Source organism: Ammospiza caudacuta, chromosome 1 (genome assembly GCF_027887145.1).
Source record: "Ammospiza caudacuta isolate bAmmCau1 chromosome 1, bAmmCau1.pri, whole genome shotgun sequence".
NCBI classification, from domain to species: Eukaryota; Metazoa; Chordata; class Aves; order Passeriformes; family Passerellidae; genus Ammospiza; species Ammospiza caudacuta.
This window is the reverse complement of record NC_080593.1, coordinates 36,601,323-36,623,263: the sequence shown is the minus strand read 5'-3', so window position 1 is coordinate 36,623,263 and position 21,941 is coordinate 36,601,323. Positions and strand designations below refer to the sequence as shown.

General features: G+C 36.8%; 1 protein-coding gene across 2 annotated transcripts in view; it reads left to right on the top strand.

Moving 5' to 3' along the window:
* TBC1D5 (TBC1 domain family member 5) overlaps positions 1-21,941 on the top strand; it is a 317,422-nt gene that overhangs the window by 217,228 nt on the left and 78,253 nt on the right. For both annotated transcript variants that reach the window (XM_058808336.1, XM_058808329.1), the window contains exon 14: positions 20,219-20,361. In XM_058808336.1, coding sequence (XP_058664319.1) covers positions 20,219-20,361 — 143 coding nt within the window. The remainder of the gene's footprint in view (positions 1-20,218; positions 20,362-21,941) is intronic.

Below are 21,941 nucleotides of genomic sequence, written 5' to 3'. Positions count from 1 at the left end.
GTTGAAGGTGAGTCTTAATAAAAGCAAACCTGTCATACATTGATTCTAATCACAGGGAAGTCAAGTAAAGGAGATGTGTCTGTCTTTTAGGCCTAAAAGAATCTTCTGTGGATTTTATAATCTGTATTAATTCCTAACCATGGAATGTCCAGTGTTAATCCAGATGGAGCATTTTCAATAGGCAGTTTTTTCAAAGGCTCCTAATGTTTTTACATGCTTATGCATTTGCTTATTAGTGAGTCATTTTTAAAGATAAAACATAGTCTTCATTGGTTATTTGTAAAACTTTCTCTTAAAGATGTTACTGCTGGTTTTTGTCCCTGGAAAACTCCTTCAGCTGCATATGATTCCTTTGGGGAAAACTGCAGTTTTTCCACTCTAAATGATAGGATTACTTTTATTATTTGCACTTAATTCAGAAATAGGCAGTGTGAAGTGCTTATTTCCGAGAATCCCCACAGTATTTGGTAGCTTTTTGTGTTTTCTTTTCCATAAGCAATAAAGTTATAATGGGGTTACAAGATCACACTGAATCTGTGCTAAGGCATCTGCTAAAACTTTGTAGCAGAGCCTAATAAAGTCCTGCCCCATTTGTGACATACCAAATCACATTCTCCTTGCTGGTCTGACAACCACAGCTCTTAAACAGCTGCTGGGGTAATTTGCATAAAGGAGATTGTAAATGTCTCATCAGAACGCATGCAGCGCAATTCACCCCAAAACCACTGCCTGAACACCAGGAAAAGAAGATTGTAGTCATAAAAATTGTGGCTCTCATGATTTCAGATTATGGTCTCCACAGTCTTACAGCTTTTGGAAATACCAAGCTTTTGTGACAAAAAAAAAAAAAAAAGAAAAAAAAGAAAAGAAAAAAAGGAAAGTTTCTTTTACCGATACAGAACAATACAAACAGATGCGATGTTGCTGTTTTGATTCAGTCTAGCAGAAAATTGACTTCAACAGCTAAGGTTCATGATGACCCCTCGTCAGTTCTTCACCCCAATGATAAGTGAATTGATCCAATTGAAAGCATTTAGAATAACATTAGTAAAACCAAATCAGTTTTATGGTAGTGAAAGGAAAACAAAGAAAATGCAAAATAAAGTTAATGCAATACAGAGGATTCAATAAAGAATACAAAATGCAGAAGTTAATACAATATGTTAATTGTCTGCATGCATCTGCTATGTTTTGTGATGCATATTTTAATAGAAATTAGCGTTAAAATTATGCATCTTTTTGATAGAAATCAGAGCTAAAGGAGATATACATGCAGAACTAGGATTTCACAGTGTGACAGGAATTAGGTGTGTGCATTTCCTGAGTTTTAACTATGTAACTTCAAATTTTCTCTTTGAAACATCATTCTTCTTTTCCTTGAATGAATTATGCTGGAGCAGTTTGGCATGGCAGTGAAGCTCCATGTTACAACTAGACAATAAAGAAGTCATTAAGCTCCACAAAGTTAGTATCTGTGTATCAGCTAGAGGTTCTGAAGGTTCATTGAACCTGTACTTAGCCCAATTTGTAGTGCAGGTTGAGGCTATTTGCCTGGTGCTTCCTTGGTTCAAAACACTTGCTCTGGCCTCAGTTCACAGAAACACGGCATGATTGCAGCTACACCAGTCACGGCTGCATCATCATCAGCAAGTACAGAATTCCTAATAGCTATGGGACATGTTGTTCTAAGATAGTCATCCTCCTTCCACTCCAAGTTTTAATCATCCATGACACACAAATTTATTAGCACCCAAGTCACCTATATCCTTGCCATTAGTAGTTTACATACGGTCTCCGTAAATCTGCATTTGACACAGTTAATAATTTTGCATATGTGCTATCAGTTGTGGAATGGCACAACTGACAGTAATCAGTTCAATCAATGCCTTTGAGTTTTAATACTCACATTTAGCAACATTAAATTGAAGGGAATTTGGAGTCACAAGGTTATACTAGAGGCATAACCTCCAAAATCTCAAAAATTGTATGCACTGTTTTGCTTTCTGTAAATTCCAACTGCTTTAAAAGAAGTTTGTCAAATCATTTCAAAGTTTGCTTTGTCCCTTTGTGTAGCAGGATGCCTACTTTCAAGGCAGTGACGATAAATCAGTAGTTTCAGTGAAAGTTCAGTAACCAGCCAGTGAATATGGGAAGTATCTGATGCCTGTGGAAGAGAGGTTTGTGGGTAGAGAAGTCAAGTGGTGAGCTGGTTTTGACTAGGCATAGTAGAGGAGCACTTTACAGATTTTGGAGTATAAGGCTTAGAGAAAGTACAGTGGGAATAAAACTGGTGTCTGTTTTTAAAAATTTATTTCTTATATCCAAACTTAATTTCTCTAAAATAAATTTCTACATCTGGCCAGTCAGCCTTCAAGGCCAGTAGAATTGAGGCTAATACTGTGCACTATGCTTACCTCAGATATTTAGCTTGTTCCTTTCTTGACGTGTGTGTGTAAAATCTGTATCTCTGACAGACACATTTAAATCAAAATTGGGCCATTTTGTTGTTTTCTAATACTGATAGGATAGCTGATAAATAAGTATTACCCTCACTAATTTAGACTGTGCTAAGAAAAGAATATCCTTTACATTACTGAATCTCAACCTTTGGGTTTGATGTGTGAAAACTCCATCATTTTATATGTTATAGTATTTGTGATAAGATTATTCACAATTGTTTTATCACAGTAGTAAAATACTGCTTTTTAATATAAGAATTTCTCTGATAAGATTTTAATGCATAGCACTTGATGAAAGTTATTATGCTTATCTTCCATAAAGAGAGAATAATTATATGGGACAATAATTTGCCTATGGCTGTGCTTCGCAGTTCCTAAATTGGTGCTTTATCCTGTGGGTTACATTTGCTTTCATAGGATCGAAGTGATTTCAGTTCTTTTGTTCTCCATACTGTAGTCCTTACTGTCCTCACCAAGTGCTTTTCTGAAGTTCATGCTGGATTTGTAGTCATTTATTACTAATGATTGGACAGAATCAAAACAAACTCCCAAGACTCCACAAATTCTCAGAAAGCTGAGCTGAAGTCTGAGATTATATGTATTTTCTGAAGATAATTTTCTGCAGACAATTTAACAGAGAATTTGGATCTGATTGCTCCAATCATTTCTATGGTACAAGTTCCTTCCCTCAATTACAAGTGAGGTCTTAGGGTGTAAACCTCTTTGAACCTGTGTGTATAAACCTCCGACTTGGAGCTTCTAACACAAAAAAAAAAAAAAAGTAAAAGATAATGCTGCAAGGATAGCCTCTATTTTCAGTCTCTGATCCAAGTCAGAGCTGTTGCTCAATCAGCCTGGTTTGGGCATCAAAAGCTTGCAAAACTCTCTGTGAACAGATCCTTTGGAGACCATGCCAGTTCTGTATGAAAGTAAATGCCATAAATTATTGGTATCCTGAACAGTGACCTTTCAAAAGCAGGCAAGGAATCACATATCTAAGATTGTGGAATACCAGCCAAGACAGTAGGAAAGTTTATCATAATCATTGGCAAGTCTTTTCACAGCATGGTTCAGCTGGCAGAGATAGATGCCACCTCCTCAAAGTATGCATTCTACCTGTCACAGCCAACTAAATGCTCAATAGCATAATTACCTCAAATAAAATACCTCCTACATCCCAAACAACCATAAGCAATGACTGAGTCAGGATGTGCCTTAAGAAGTTGTTGAGGTTATCACAAACCACAGTGATCTGTTTTAAGGGCTACTCTGTTCCCGCAAGATGAAGGGAATATTTCAGTCCCTCTGGCAGGAGGTTTTCAGTGCTAGGTGTCATGCTGTCATGGTTTAACAGGCAAATTATTTGGCTCCACTAGCCCAGATGCAACACCAGATCTGTTTCTGGCTTCTTAACCCCCCAGGTACACTGTGGCTTCGTTCTGCTGCATCATGGACAAGTATGGTCAGATAAATCAGCCTTTAGAGACAGCTAGCCTGCAGCCCTCGCTTTTCATGCCTCCCCTTAGGGATCATTTATCCTGTATCTGATCACATCTTTGCCCACATCTCACTTTCTCCAAAACCCAAGGAGCAGCCTGCAGAAGAGCCTATCTGTATTCCTGGAAATGCTTCTTTCACTTCTAGCCCATCAGACTGACGCTCTCCCCATCTACATTTTCTAGTCATAGGAAATGCCAGAGAATTGGGATTCAGGTCCTTTTGCAGTTGCCTGAAAACAATCTTGTAATGTCCATTGTGTCCCTCACACATTAGCTTTGGAAGGTCAGAGGTTCAGAAAAAGATTCTTCTCTTCAGAAGGAAGTTAAAATACAGTTTTAAGGAAACAGATCAAACTATATATAGAAGTCAACAGAATTCAAATTAGCATCATTTTACAATACATAAAATTTCAAATGTAGAAGTGTGCAAAAGATTTTCTGCCAGAGTCAGAGAGGGATTTTCAGTTCCACCTTTTTACCCTGAATTTTCTGAGAAGCATACCCAAACTTGAATTCTTTGCTGTAGAAATGCTTCTGTTTGGCAAAAAGCAAATAATAAAAAGTAATTTTTTCATTTCTGAAATTAAGCACCTGTTTGAGTACGAGAGCTGTAAAACCTGCTGTATTTTTTCATTGTCATGGGTTTTGGTCTATACATAACAATAAGTTAATATAAAACAGTGAATTAGCAAAAAAAAAAATTGGATCTAGGACTTCCAGCCAAATTTACAGTGCCAGAAATAATCACAAATCCACATATACTTAGTAGAAAGTTTATGAAAATACTTAATGCTGCCTAAATAAGATAGAAATGGAAAACAAATATCCTCCACTATCTCTCTGCAGTATTGGCTATAGCTGGGACACAAGAGTTGTTTAAAGTGTGTGGAGCTGTGGCACCTGTACTCGGGGTGCTCATATGGCCAGTCACAAACATGTGTGGCAATGAATGTTTGTCCTGCTCTCAGGACAGCACAAACTCTCACTTTCGCTATCTCAGGTTGTTTTGCTGCACATTCCAAATTCTCTCCCTAGGACAGAGCTTCTTCCTAGCATAGAGCTTTGGCAGACAACGACTTTGGCCAAGGAGGAATGATTAACGCCTCATCCAATCTGTCAGAATTTCAGGCAAAGGTCTGAGTTGACATTGCTTTGGATAGCACCATCTTTAACTCTTTTATCTTTCTAGTTTGCTCTAAATATTGACTAACAGTACTAGCACATTCAACTAAACTGTGTCAAAAATCTGTGGTTTGTTAACAAGTAGAAAACATCATCTTAACCATCAGACTCTTTAGTCTCAGTCTCAGTGTAATCACAATTGTATTTTTGTAATGGCCTGTGAAGTAGAAAGCAGATTTCCATCTTGGCAAAGACAAGAGCATATCCCATGAGATCTGCAGTTCTGTTCCCTCTGTAAGGATACATCTCCAACTACAGGGTCTTCTCTCTCTACCCCAGAATCCATGTGGTGTTCGGGAGTGGAGTTCTGCAGACACCTGTGGGGAGAGCAGTCAGTTCAGCTCTGAGCGAGGGCACAGGCTGCTGCTTTCACCTCCTGCCAGCATCCACTGTGGATAAGGAGGTAGCTAAATCCTTGGCACTGGCATGGGGGAGAGCCGAGTGTCCAAACTGCCCCTTAGGTTATATGACTTGGTCTCCACAGCTTCTCTGAAAAAAATCCCCACTGGTACTTTGTTGCCAGCTGAATTTTCTATTACCTTTTGTGTATCCTTCATCTCTTCTTTCTTTCCTGCACAGTATTTATTTCTCTTCTTGTTTTCCTGTTTTAATTATTTACCTCCTTTATACCCAAACCCCCTCACATATGAATGTCTATGTGCACAGATGGGATTTCTAGGACAGTCAGTATATAATTTTCCACAAACACTGTTATTTTAAAACAAACTCAATCATCTCAATCAAAGGGGCAGAAATGGAAAAAATATTTTAGGGTATTTTTTTTTCAGTTTGAAAACTAGCTCTCTGTTAAAGTTGGTACATCTGATGAGAAGCTGATCCAGTCCCTCTCTTTTGCCAATAACTTTATTTTGATGATATAGCCCTATTAGTAGTGAGGTGTGCACATCGTTCTTACGTGGACATTTGTCAGCAAGCTTTATGCCCAGATGTCTTGTAAATTAAATTCTTGTCATTAAATAACGAGTTAAATTTAGTTTAAAATATTACACCTGCTCAAAGTCCTCTGTCTATTTTTATTCCTTTGCAATTACTTTTATGGTTTTAAACGATGTCTCTGTCTCCTCACATTGTGTAAAGTTCCATACAGATGGAAGATGCTGACTATAAAAGGAAAGCTACTGATAGGGTAGAGGTATTGGAAAAATAGAGGAAAAATAGCAATTCTTATTGTTCTTTTTAACAGTAGCTGGTGAATTTCTACAATACCATGGTTTTTCTTGAAGTTCTGTGCTACTTTAAAAGCTTCTTTCATAGTGTAATTTTATTGTTATTTCCAGGAACTGTGGTTATTGCTTCTTCCTCTCAAGTCTGAAATACGTAAGCATACTTTCATCAGCTGTCTGTATGGCATCCTTGTGCAGGGAGATGCTAATTCTTGAGTGATTCCTACTCCTTTTAATAGGGACTAACTTGTTGATACCTAACTGTGGACAACTAGACAAGTTTGGAGTTGTCTTTGATTGCAAACAATTTGATTTTGACTGACGGGCTGACAGAAACACATTTGCGGTAGCTGATCTCCAAGAAATGTTGGAAAAGCAATGAGCCTGCTGCTGTGCTTCCAGGAGGAAAGCAAGGCAGCCCTTCGTTATTAATTAATTTTTTCAACCTTCCACCAGTCTTAGAGATGCTCTTATAAAAATGAGCAGTTATTCTCATAAAATAAAGGGAAGGATACTTACAATAAGCATTGTTTTGTGTTTTAGAAAGGTGGCTCATAAAAATTGTCAGCTTACTTAGCTGTTGGTTCAGCTGACCAACCTGACAGGAGTGCTGCCCTGTGGTCCCTCTGCTTGGAGAGATACATTTCAAGCACATGGTAATATGTAACTCAAAGGTGTATAAAGTCATAATAGAGCATTTCATCACATCTAAATAAGGGTAGGTGCATGCTGTCTGAACTGTTAACCACTGAAAACATTGAACACAAGACATTTGACACTAATTTTACTGGTCAAATACTCCCCTGAAAGAAGTCTGCCCTGACAAGCCACTCACAAGGCGCCTTTTGCAGAAGGAGCCTGGCTTGATGGGTCGTGGCATAAGCTACTTGACATTTGTCCCCAGTCAGACCGGATGCCACATGAAAAATTTACTCAGGCACGGGGCTCCCAGGAATAAACATTTCTCTGGTGTTGCTCACCAGGGACTCGGCAAGGTGAGCGGAACTCCAACTTGTCACGGATGCTCTGTTCTGACAAACATAAGTAGATGCTAATGGCTAAATCGTGACAGAATAAAGTCCCACAACCATATGGCTAATTGCCACAACAATATCTTCAGTGTTATTAATCAAGTTTTCATAGTGTGCCATGATAATTGGAATAATTAGAAACAGCCTAGGCATTGCTTGCCTCTGCCGCACAGACTGCAGACAGGGACCTGGAACAACCACAATTGCACTTTCTCTGCAGCATTGTTTAGTGCTTTCCTTTCCGGCAAATACTGTGGTTAATTAATGAATTAGCTGTTTGCCACCAGAGTGTTTTATTGCTAGCAGGGCTTCTTCAGGGGCACATAGGTAACTAAATGAGACCACTAAGCCCTTGTGCATCTCTGAAAAGATGCAAAATTCCCGTAAGGCTGCAGCTACACAACACAAAAGTTCGCCAGTCAAAGGTACTTTTGTTTCACAGAAGTTGAATCTTATATCCTTGCACTTAGAGCAAGGATAAACAAACTGAGAGTGTGCGGTTTTTTGCTTAACAGTTTAAATGAAAACAAGACTCTGGATAACAGTGGTGCAATTAACTTACCAAGCAAAAGAAGTTAACTCTTATTTGCCTTACCCTGCTTAGTAATGAAATTGGGCTCCAGACATATATTCTGCCTTGGAACTAAGGTTGTAAGTAAAGTGTTGATTCTAACACTGTTATTTACACTAAGCATCTAAATCATCCTTGTGTGCTACCTATTAGAACAGCCTCCCTCAATTCTTCCAGGAGTATGACAGTAGGGAGGAAGCACTTGTGTTTCCTCGGTGCATGCATCAACATGTAGTTGACTGGTCACTAAAACTGGCAGATTGATGATGATGACTCTTTTCACTGGATGTATGAAGGCATTTAGCCAGACTAATAGATTGAAATGGACTGCTGCATGTATGGCCTCTGAACAGCTTCTTAATTTAGTTTTAGAGCATGCAATAGATGTAATATTTAATTCAGTGATTATATAAATCTTCTTTCCTCATTTTAAAAAGTAAATAAATTTCTTCTTTGGAGCAGAGATCCACAAAGAGATTTTGCAATACTATATGCTTACTTATAAAGAGTTTTGCAGAAATAAGTCCCCAGTTCAGGTGGTAGGTAGGAATTCTGTCCATTTTGGGTTTATTGCTGTTTAATTTTGACCCTCAAGGGGAAAGTATCAAGTGAGGATTTGCATCTGTTTTGGTATCCTGGTATCTCTACACATTTTTCTTACTGGTTTATTGGTAAGGGTTTTATTTATCTTTCAATCTAGTTTTACCTGTGTTCATATTCAGTGTAATTAGGAGTTATTCCTAATTCTAAATTCCAAATTCTAAAATAAGTATTCTGCAAAAGGTATGTTTAGTTAGATTTTGTTGAAGTTATTAATCTTCATTACTGATGCCTGTTCGGTTCTTACTATGACTGCCAAATAACAAGGTTTTTATTTTCTTCATATTGAAGTATCACAATTTCAATTTCTTCTGTTGTAAACCCAGCTGAAAGATTATCACTTTGTAAAGGCCATGTCCTTTTACTTCAGATATGTTTGACATATATTCATGCATTTTTATGAGATAAAGGAGGCAATCTGATATATAATTTAATTATCTTAAAGTTACCAGTTTACTTTATAATTCATATTCTTGGATATATTGCCATCTTTAATTTTACCACATGTTATGACCCACCCCTGAAGGCAAGGGTAACTGAGTTTCCTGGTAATTGATCCTTTGGGGTGGATTCAATACTGAATGACTGGTGATTTTATATATATATATATATATATATATATATATATATATATATATATATATATATATATATAATGCAGGTTTATTTTAGGACAAGTATGTTGCAGTGGAAAGGGGATAGGTAGAAGTTTTGGTTATTATCTATAGAAATTATCTTATACTTCTCATCTATATAAAAGTATAAAGATATCACTTAAGAAAATATGTCAGGAAAAGATGGAAAAAGGATAATAGTAGATAATAGAGAGAAAAGACATCACCATCCATAGATCCAGCATCTTATTTGTCTAGGTGATGGTTGCAGCTTTGATCCATCAAGGCTGGGGAAATCCCGTGAAACACAGAGTTCAGTGGGTTTATTACATTCTGGTTCAGGTGGGAACACCCAGGCACCTCCCTGGGGGAGTTTTACCCTGTCTGTTCCAACACTGGGGATCATGGGTCTGGTGGAAGGCCCCAGAAATGGGTCTGGGGGCACTTTGGGGTCTTTGATGGGTCATGTCACCCTCTAAGCCATGCCAGCTGTACCTGAGCCAGGTCTGCCCCCAGGAAGGGATGAACACCCTCAGGCCCAGCTGGGAACACGAGTGTGTCCTGATCCCTTCCCTGGGAGGGGAGAGTTACAGCTGGCCCAGCTGTGTGAGGGGGGACTCTGGCAGGATAATCAGCATTATCCCACCTCAGCAGCACCTGCTTCTCACTGGCCTTTTCCCTCACCTGGCTCAAACCCAGCTGGTTGCTAAACCAAGGTCAGTTTGTTGTGATCATCCTCTGCTGGTGGTGCTCACCCTCCCTGCACCTGGGCTGTTCTTATGCAGATCAGAGCATTCCCACCACACACCCAAACCTCTCCTCCTTCAGTCCAGGGGTGCAAACCTGGCCTCAGCACAGCCCTGTAGCTTTTCCAAATGGGCAATTGCTTGAGCCATTAACCATCAATGTTTTGGTCTCTGACACCACCCCATGGCTCAAACACTTTATAATTTCTCTCTTGCTGCTGCTCGCTCCAAATCTTCTCCTATGATGGGGATTTTCACATAGCAGACAGAAGGAGAGGGATAGTACATATCATTGCCAAATACAGTGGGATTATGAAAGTGAAAATACAACAGTAGGCATAAGGAGAATATCATAGCATATGATTAGGGTATCACCAAAGGGATATCGGAGACAGACAAAGATGATACAGAGACTCCATCATCAGAAGACATGAAAAGGCACCTTATTATTAGAAATCCACAGTTCTTATAAACAATGGTGCACCTAAGACCTGATTGGCCTTTAGGAACCTTCTCTCACCTATTGGTCAAGAAGGGACAACTCCTTCTTGTAAACAACTTTGACAAACAGAGATTGCCTGACAGGTGCAGAGATTGAGATAATAAGGTGCAGAGATTGAGATAATAATTGTTTTAATTCTTCCTCTGAGCTTTCTCACAGCTTCCCAGGAAAATCATGGAAGAGCTATGTCTCTCTCTGTTCAAATGATATGTGATTTTAGCACCCTGATTTTAGCACATCAGGATGCTAAAATCATCTGTCTTAATATTAATGCTATTATGAACACAAAGAATTGGAGTGAATACTTGTACCTTCAAGTAGGCTGTCTGTGAGTAAAAAGGTCTCATGCAAAATCTCATGCAAATACATCCTTCCACCAAGCCCATACTCTGTGGAATAAAAGTGGTAATTCACAATGTAATATTTCGGTTCCATAAGTGGTTAGAGTTTCATGGGAGCTGGTATTCTGTCCATGTCTTGTTTATAGTCCATGGCTGTCCTTCCTTCTGGTCTAGGACGGGGATCTCAGCTCCCCATGTGAAATTTTCTTTCATTAAGATTATTTAGTTGACTGGTTAATATCTCTGAAAAAGGTAGCCAGATTATCATAAATCTAAAGTCTTCTGAGGCAGAAGTGGGAAGGTTAATATATGTTCCTTAATTTCTATGATTCACTCATAAATCTGTGTACTAGCTCCCAGGCTAAATTTGGTCGAATTCACTGATTCCCATTTGATTGAGACAAAATTTTACATCCATAAGAAAAATATTAGAAGCTTTTCCCACACCTTTTTTTTTTGCAGTAAAATGAGAAAATAAACTTATAAAAATCAAGCTAACAATACATAAAGGGATCTATCTTATATAATTCTACTAATATTTGGTCTCCCAATAAGTTGCTTGTGATAAAAACACAAAAAAAAACCCTCCAAAAATTAATAAACTGATAATACAAGCACTTATGGGCACATTTAAAAGCTTCATTGGTCCTATGCAGCTTGGTCTCATCTGATAGCAGGTTCCTATTTTTTAAAAAAATAGTCAGTTTGACCAACTACAGACCAATTATTAAAAAGAGAGCATGCAGGAAAACCTAAAAATGTCTTTTTTATGAGCTGAATTTTCTGTTACACCAAAAAACACCTGTGATGTAGAAGCAAGATTAGAGAGGGTAAAAACCTAACAGGTTGTATACTCACAACAGACATGTTCTTTCATGGTTTGAATACAAAGTGTAGCAGCTCCATTCCTGGACACAGGCAGATAACTTCTTGGCACATCAGAAAAAAATAGCTTGTTTCACATTTCACTACAGAGTAACACAAAGATGGTTCAATTGTAGATTTCAATATTTTATGGACAGAAAAGACATTTTATTCAATTGTAATAGAGAGGTCTCAAAGATAGATTATAAACTTTGTAATATTTCATCAGTGTTTATTTGTTTACTTTGGAGCTATTAACAAAATTATCTGTCTTCCTTTTATTTTAAAATGCACATAATTTTGATTAAGTCTTGTAGAGAAAAATGTACTACCACTATAGAATATTTGACAATATGTATCAACGAAATATTATAGACTCCTCTTTTAAAGAGAAGTTCTACAAAAGGATCGTATCTTTTAAACCTACTGCATACATCTTGAATCAATGGATAAAGCTATTAGCAAATTTATTTTATCATCTTAAGAACTGTGCTTTAATTGCAACACTGAGAGTTGTTTTTCTAATATAATTTCTCCACTTTAAAACCAAATTTAATCATTGCTGTTTAAAGATGGAAAAGTTGGGGGGGTGGAGATCCTAATTGCTAATAGCTGATATCAGTAGGAACTTCACTAATTTAGAAGTGCCTCTTTTGTTTCAATAGGCTTATTGCAGCAAACAGTGTTTAAAATCATTCACCTGTAATTATTTTTGTCAAAAAAAAGAAAATGTTTTTGCTACTCTGCAGCAATTTTCAAAACAAAATGCACATACATCATCAGTATGTAGGACTGTAGGTTTTAATTGCACAGAGGCAAAGAACATTAAGGATTCAGTAGGCACACCTTCAGGTTCCTGTATCTTTCTCTTACTATTGCAGATATTGGTCATTATATTTGGGGTTTACAGAGTGTGAAGATGAAGATGAGATGAAGTCTCATACTCTGTGCACTTAAGGGGTATTTATCACTGACTTTAAAGGAGTTTTTTCCAGTATAATGTATCACTCCCCTCCCGTCATTCTGGTTTGTCACCATAATTTTATCAGGCTGATCCTGGGTCTTTAAATCTGAACATTTCCTGAGCTGTCTCAATTTAGTTGTTTCGAAGAAACACAGCAATATTCTTCAGTCTTTTTCCTTTGAATGAAAGCACAGTTCAGCCCAGATAACTGCTAAATAAGTCATGATGTAACAGCTAAATTCTTCATCTTGTAGCATCTGCATTTTGGCCAAAGTGAAAAAACAGATGCCTTGGTTTTGATCTGTGATATTTGTTGTCAACTTGACCCACCTTTTTAAAAACTAATAACACATGCCTAGAATTTCTGTTCTTAAAACATCAGCAATGGCTGAAAGTATGTCATCTATTTCATTGTGATCATTCTTCCTGTAGGTAATTTCTGGAGTACAACATTGTTATCCACCCTTCACACTAAGGAATGGTCAGTAAATTGTTTTAGTCCAGTAACTCTTGTATTTGCTGTAAACACAGGCTGGCAGTGTCAATAAAGTGCTTGAATAGCTGTTAATTTCTAAGCCTTTATAAAGTGTTATTTATCTGCAATACTAAAATTGAAGTGTTTTAACTTGTAATGGTTAGGAGGAACGAAAAAGAAACTGAACAGTGTACTTTTCTGCCACTGCAGAGAATTTCTTAAATTGAATGCTACATTCAGTGCAAGTCTCTGATCACTCAGAGTTACATCCACAATATAAGTTTGCATCTAAAGGTCCAGTTTCTCCCATCTGCCATGCTGAAAACGTAGAAAAATTCTTTCTGTTTTCTCTTCTAAATAGATTCAAATTCCTAGCTCTGTTTTTGAAATTCAGTGTTAAAGAAAAGCCAGTTACTGACCACTCCTTATGATATTTTTGTGTTTCACTTGCCTGGAAATGGTTTCCAGAATTAACTACTTTGTCATCTTTCCGGAGATCAAGGTGAGGCTGGCAGGCCTGTATTTCCTTGGGTCTTTCTTAACCTTTTTGTGGATAGGAGTAACATTTGTTTGGTTTTTTCCTTTAAGTGCATTTCTGAGTATATTAGAATTGGTCTGGCTTAAAACTGCAGAAAGTGCTTTTTCAGAGGAAGGTAAATTGCAGTAAAAAGGAAAGGTAATTATTAGGAATTCATTTTTTGGAAAGAGAAACTTTCATAATAAGGAAATGCACAGAGTTTTCCCAAAACAGAAAGATTTTTTTTTTTAATGCAAAACTAAGTAATCTTTGCTAGCAATCTGAAAGAAATCAAACAGGAAAGGAAATAATCCACATAAGAACTAGATGCTTGTGTCACTTTTCAGTAAAAAAAAAAATTCAAGGCTTTTTTTTAAAGAGATGTGCTAGTCTATGTTTGATAAGGTAATTAATATTAAAAAGTTCAGGATATGTACAGTAGTAGGAAATGTCAACAGAGCATATCAAAACCTTTTTCCCAAGTGCAAGGAAGGCAACAAAGTAAAATATGTGCAGTATTATTGTTCATCACTTAGTCTGAATTTGAGTAGATTTATATTAATAAATGAGTGTTTATTATCATTATTCTTTAATTTTAAATGCTTCTTTTCTAACAGGAAAACATATGGTAGATCTGAAACACATTAAATCTGTAATGTAAATGTCTGTTTTCTTTTTATTTGAATTGCTATCGAACACTTTAATTTTTATCTTTGCATTAAGACCCTTGTTTCTAAACTGTGGAACAGAAAGCTTGTGGATATCATAGTTTTTCAAGTTGAGGAGTTGTTAATATAGCTGTGTAAAACTTAAAACTGTATGGATGTGACCACAAACCAAACAGAATTTGCAACAGAAATGGGAAACCAAATAACTGACTGTGTATCCACCCAGCAGTAGGGCCATGATTCCTGTATTTGGTGCAATGATCCACCAAATCTTCATGCAGCAAGAACAGGAGAAGCTGGGTGAAGTGAGCAACCTTGATGGGAGTCCAGGACAGGACAATCCCACCCAGATCATGGGCATATTAAAGCATGTATGTCATTCTGTAGCAGAATAGTACTCCATATACAGGTCTGAAATTACTTAAACAGATAAGGCAGATACACATAAGAAGGATCCTTTTATATACTCACTATTATCTCTAAGTCTAAGGAGAAGCTGAATGATGTGCTAGATGCTGGCACATACTTTCTCCCTCCTTATCACACACACTTTTTTAAAATCAGCATACACTGCTGGAGACAATGTGGTAGAAATCTGTAATATTTAAATGTTTTACAGCCTAAGGAAAATCTGATCATCTTGTCTGCCTTCTCAAATGACAAAGGCCACATAATTTTATCTAATAAATCCAGAATTAACATTTGAATTTATGGTTGAAGTAAACACGTCTTCTAGCAAGATGTCTGTTTTCATTCCCTTCACAAGTTAAGTAGATTAAGGCAAAAAATGGAGCATATGCTGTAACAATATCACACTGTACATCATTTATGGGTAGTGTACATATGAGGGTATGCCGTGTGCAAAATTCTCAGTGTTTAAATCGAACACATTAGAAGTCTCTATAAATCCCTGAAAGTCTGCTGAGCTTCCCACATAACTTCTTATACCAGTTTTTTGGCTTTGTAGGGATTTCACAGGCTTCTTTCTGTTCTGACAAAATATTGGATTTTAATAAGGTTTTGTTTATCTTAGAAATGCCATTTTGTTAATTGTGACACTTAGATGTTTTGCCTTTCTTCTCATCTGTGATCATTAAGAGTTCCTCATGCACCATAAGCAGTACTGCCCTTCCACAAAAGCCTTGTAGAGGAGTAGCTGAAAGAACAAGTTGTGATTATACTTCAGGCATGTTTCCTTCTCTGTCTTGTATGATTTGAAGGTTTTGTTAAGCTCTTTAGGACACTCAGAACAAAATCCTGAACGAAATATAGCCATGGTGGTTTTAATAAAAATGAGATTTATTAAGGAAGGAGATTGGAGCACTGGAGAAATTGACTGTGTAACAAGTCTAAGCTGGAATGCTGCTAAGGCTTGTCTTGATTGGTCTCCTTCATGTCACTAAAAGAAAGTGAACTACCATAAACATCCTCTGATTGAACTTACCTGTCTCCCTCCTGCCTATTGCAACTATCAAATCTGTGAGCATTTCTGTTTTCTTTTTTTGAGGGTGCTTTTGCTATGTATTCATTCTCATCCATGCAAGCAAGTGTTGATGAGTGCTGCTGTAGGAGCAGTACCCCCCATGTTACCCCTGGGTGCCTCTGCAGGAGGTACCCAGCCTACCTCATCTGCAGCCCACTCGGGTCCATAGGTTAGAAACACAGCCTGAAATCCTTGTGCAGGCACCAAGTCTGCCCAGAGTAGTGCTTTCTGGTGGCATTGAACTACTAAAGTCTTCATCTTCTATATAATTTGAAGTTCTTTTGCAAATGTTATACAAATGTTGCTCCTCATCCTTTTTCCACATCTTATTTTTGAACAGGCAGATCACAGCTCAAGTCTGTCTACCCTTTCTCCTAAATTATTGACCATGACTTTACATAGTAAATTGCACTGGCTACAAATGTTTGCTTGAACATAATTCATGACAGAGTTTAAAGAGACAGAGCTTACATATCATTTTCTCAGTTAGTAAACAACTGATGTTAATTTTGGCATTTCTCAGCTTCCAAGTGCTTAGTTTTGATAAGATGGTATTCTTTTCAATACTTAAAGTCCATTTAAATAATTTTCTTATTAAAAAAAAAAAAGGCAGCAAAACTTGCACTGAAAATGAAATTACATCCTGCAAAATCCTACTGACCTTCCTTTCTCTGAAAGACCTTGACTAGTCTTGCAAGCATTGGAAACCAGAGCAGCATCATCCTCTGCCACCACCACATCCCCCAGGTGACAGTAGCCATTGCAGGGGTGATACACACTCCTTCCATTTGCCATGCAGGGAATGTAGAATGTGTAGCTGGGAGGAAGCACCGGGTGGCAGATGCATTCTTGGGCTGGTGGCAAGAGTTAGGAAGAAACAGAACATGCTCTGTAGAAATCTTCACTCTGTTGTGTTTAGGTCAAACAAGGAATTACCAAATTTGGGCTTCTCTATTTTTTATATGCACAGTAAAAAGGAAGATACCAGAGACCTTGTTGTTTCGATTCTAGACCTTAGTGAAATGCTTGCGGAAAAAACTAAGTTAAGCACGAGCAGAATTTTTTTAGACTTATTCTAATGAATAGTATCAATGAATGAAAAAAAAATCAAGCCTTGAGCAGATGCTTGGAGTGGAAATTATACTGAACATTGAGTTTAGCAAATGTATAAATGACTGAAAACATGCTCCTAACAACAGACTTTTTTAGGCACCTTGTTGTCAACTTGTAAGTCCTAGGTCAAGGCATTTAGCTGCAGAGTGATGCTTTCCTATTTCCTGTTGTTACAATTTGTCTTATTCTTTCTGATCTCATTGTGTTGTTTTGGCCTCATAAACAATCCTAAACTGTTTGTTTCGCCTCATTTGTAACTATTTCTTGGGCTTATTTAATTTTCTTAAGAAGAATTCTCTGCCTCACAAGACTGAGAAGATAAACAACTAAATATATGGAACATGTAATACAAGTTTAAATTTTGATGTTTGGGGAATTGTCATGTAAATCTCTTGTCAAAATGGTTTTAATGTTAGTTAAAACTTGTAAAGCTGGATCGTTGCCTTCTTTTATGGCTTTACTAGCACAGAGTTTTCTCCTGCTTTCCCTATATTTTAAGGTCATTAATGAATCATTATCTATTGCTAGTAATTACTGATCTCTTGAGAATATTGGTTTAATTATATAGGAATAAGTGGAAGATACAGTTACATACTCTACAATGTAGGTAGTAGTACCTTGGTGTATTATGGCTTTAAAGAATCTGGGGGTTTTTTGTAGATTTTAATTGCTAAGTGTGCCTGGTAAAATATGAATTATTGTATTACCACATGTGATAAAAGGTATACTATTGTGAGTTTCACAGTCTGCAGGTGTAACAGATGTAAGGCAAGATTAACAGGACAGAACAATAATTAAAACACAGACAGCCGTCTCAACAAAAAAAAAGGGGGGGAGGAAACGAAAAGGTTTATCATGCACAATGCAATTATTAAGGGTGTCTTAAATTCTCTGCAAATACTTGTAAAAGCAATAAAAATGTGTTAGTTTGAAAGACAGCTTTTCAGTGTGGACACTTAGTTAAGAAATTAAGATCTTTTTTTATGAATATAAAAGCTGAGTGAAGTCCTGCCATATGGCAGCATGGTTCATAGGCAATAGGGCCCTCAGTTTATAGATGCTGTGAGCTAAACGTTGCTGAAAAAAATAAGAGAGCATTTAGTATATATGCATTTACAACAGTATGAATTGCTTACTCTTTTTAAGACAGGAAGGTTCAAATAATTAACAGCAATATTATGGTTGCAAAAGGAAGTCCAGTTGTTCTTCAGCAGTCTACATCTGTGAAACGTGATACCTCTGGGGAATGAGATTTAATTTTCCCAGGAGAAAATATAAAAGCAGGAAAAAAAAAGGAATGACTTCTGCTCGAGCAGAATAAACCTGCATCTAAAAACGATTAGCATTGCATAATGAAGTAGTAAAGAAGCAAAAGAGATTTCTAATAAAGGACTAATAACAAATCCCATTACACCATGGTGTATTTTTTCTCTTGAAGTGTATTAGACTCTTAGCAAGGCTTTTGAATGAGACTTGGGTAGTTGCAAGCAAAGTCAGCTCAAATGCTTCAAGCTTTGCTGAGTTTTCTTGCCTAACAGTTTGTGCAACTGGAAAGTTGTGGCTTTACAGGTGGGAGGAGTTGCTGTTGTAGGTAATGGGCTTCATGCAGAGTCTGAGTAATGTTTGTGTCACCGTAGGGTAATAGTCTCCTGTAGGCTGGGCACTGCAGGCAAATGTGCCCTATGGCAAAACCCCTTTGTGAGAATAGACATGGTACGAAATGCACCAGCTAAGCCTTGGTTCTGTAGAACAGTTCTGATTTCTTTTTCTGAGGTCTCAAAATAAGTCCTCATAGGAAAGGGGTTTGATCAGAGAGGGAAATACAGAGTTTTTGTTTTGTTGTAGCTAATATTGGGACTTCTGTAATTACTGTACTAACATAAAAAGTTATAAGACCATAGAACATAAATGTTTGATATGAGAGTGAAATGATGCTGTCTTTTGAAATCATGTATTTTCACTTTTAAAAGGGAACATATCTTGCAAGGAAAAGATTCTATGTAGTGATCTCTAAATCTGTACATGGATATTTTTGTGTACTGTACCTATAGTTCCAGTGGCATGGAGAATAAAAGTTTTGTGAACATAACCTTCACTCACAACAGTCCTTTTGAAATTCTTTTATAAGACACTGTCTTTTTGTGCAGATCGTTACTATTTTCAAAGCCTGTGTTAGACTGGCATGCTGGAATTAATTTGTCCACTATTTTCTTTATACTGGAATCAGAAAAAAAAAAGCCAGTAACAAAACCCTGGATGCCTTAAAGCAACAATGAGTTCTGGAACAAAAGTGGTTAAACATGAATTCTTACGAGTTGAAACTAATCTTGAACAAGAAATTTCTAGTTGCCTTTTTGGAAATTTTTGTGAGTTTTAAAGAATGACTTAATTTGCTTAGCAGAAATTTGCAATCAATCTTTTCTTGCCACTGAATAAACAGATTCCACATGCGTAGCTATTTGCATATCCCAGCTAAAAATGTAATTCATTATTTTTAAGTCCATTTCGTAATAACTATTTCAGGATTAATGTTACTAACTATTCTTTAGCTCATTCAAATGTGACCTTAGATAATCCTACCTAAAAAGATACAAAGCTAATGGCTCTGTTCTGGAATAGGGAAGAGAAGTGCTTTTCCTGAGGTCAGCAAGTAAGTCAGTGTAAGAGTCAGAACTAGAAACGAGAAATCTAGAGAAACATTCCTTATTCTGCAGCTCAAGCTTCCAGCCTCAAGCAAATATTGCTTTTAATATAACAAATTTTCACATTTTACTAGGTATGAAAACAGCACAAAGATGAATAGGAATTAACAGTATAGTCTACATGAAGATTATCACTAAATCTGGTAAAGATTTAAATGAGATTTAATGAAAATAGCATCCATAGCGTATTTTACATGGAGTTGCAAATACTGTCATCCATAACAGGGAGAAAGCCCTTTCACAGTAACTATGACCTGGTCCATTTTAGTTGCTGTTTGGCATCTGATTCTGAACTGGCTTTCACTTAAGTGGGCTTTTCAGGGCTCCTCATAAACCGCTGGCTTCACCCTCCTGTTTTTGCTGTCCAGGCCATTCTTGCATAACATTTTTTCCTGTTCATCTTAGGTCACTGTCACATTAAATGCTCAAAACTGTGGTATGTGGGATTGATGTATTTTGTCCTTTGAGGGTCACCCACATATTAATATTAGTCAGTAAGCTTCTGCAGTCTCTAATGTATAATTTCTTTGATGAGGATGCAGTAACATTCCCACAAATACAATTAGTTAAGTCTTTATCACAGATCTTGATACTTTGCAGAATTTTTGGATAAATTGTTCAGGACTGTTGCTGATCCTGGGATATATACCATACTTGGTAAAATGGGGAAATACAAATCATAACTTTTGCACTTTTTTTTCAGGCGATGGGTAAGGCTCCTGTTTGGACGTGAATTCCCTCTTCAGGATCTTCTGGTAGTCTGGGATGCTCTATTTGCTGACAGTATCACCCTCAATTTAGTTGACTACATTTTTGTAGCCATGTTGTTGTATATCAGAGATGCCTGTAAGTATCATCTATCTTGTAATTTTTTTAAAGAATGCAAACCTATTCTTTGAAGGAAAAGGAGACCTTAAGAAGGCTAAATTTCATTGTGACTTTTTTAACATATTGAAAATTGTTCCAAATACTAGGAGAGGAGATATTTATTATGAGACATGGCCTGCTGTATTTATGAAACAAATTGTATCTTGGAGTTAAATGCTGGTTTGTTTTGTGAGTAGTTCTGTGTTTTTACATGGAGTTGCAGATTTTATGTGCTCTAAGTGATACAGGCAAGTATAGAGCTCCACCTTGCGACGAAGCTCATGAATTGAGTAAAGCTTCCCTGTGACACTTGAAATATTTTTATGTTGTTCCCCTGTGAGAAAGGATAAAATGCACAAGACAATGGCTCGCAATTTTTGAAGAGATATCGTGAATAAAAAACAAAGATGAGTAGCAATTACTGAGAGTGTTTATTCTCTGCAAGAGGGGCATCTTAAAAATATTATAATCTATTTTATTTTGGTTGCGTACACCTGAAATTTGTGGACTGGTGAATTCTTATAATTTAGTGATGACCAGTAATATTAAGTTGGTACAAACAAGCAACCAAGAAAATTTTGTTAGCTTATATAATTGTAAATGGGAGGAGAAAGATTCATAATGATAATTGAAGTATTTATTTTTGTCCTATCAGATTCTGCAAAAAATTCTGTATGCATCTGATGCAACAAAGTATGTGCTTCACTGCAAGATGTATGGCTGTCATTAAGTATATGAATTCTATAGCAAGTTATTCAGAGTTAAGTATATACCATCTGTAAGCTTTAGGTTATAACAAGGTCACATATTTGACACAATTTTGCATTCTAGGACATAGGAAGTTTTCAACATCTGTGGTTCCTATTTTAGGACCCAGTCTTGAAAATATAATGTGGTACTTTACACGTACATGTTGTTCCACTGCCTGCCTTCATGTGTTTTTTAATTACTTTTTAATAAACATGCAGAATATAGAGCTACCTTCCATTCCTTTCCAAAAACTGGACATTTAATTCTGGTCAGAGGTTCCAAAATTAATGCTGATGTTTCAGGATGATCTGAAACAGGTTATTAAATTTTGAAGTCTAAATCTTGCTTGTTTATATTCAGTAAATGGAAGTAATTTAAAATTTTTGGTAGAGATATGTTCTGAAGTGGCATGTAAGAAAGTTTCTTAACATCAGTGTTTTATTTTGTGTCATTGCTTACCTTTAAAAAAAACAGCACATCAGAACTGTGCTTCTAAGAAACCTCTCTCTTCTTGGGGAGGGAAAGTTGTTCTGGCTTTGTTTTCTTTTGATTTGTGTTGCTGGGGTACAAGTATCAGTATAAGTTAACTAAAATGTGAGCTAAAATTGTGTTCCAGGCTTTTGTATGAAATCAGTCTCCTTTTCCCTGAACTTCCCAGTCTTAGTAAATAGAGCAGTAAATAGCTTTGCAGTGTGGTACATTTACCCAAATGAGAGGGAAAGACATCTCATCAGGACAGCTAATACTTCATATTTTGACTGTTTCTGTAATAAGTAACTTCTTGTTCTACAGCTGGATCTAGTTAGTTA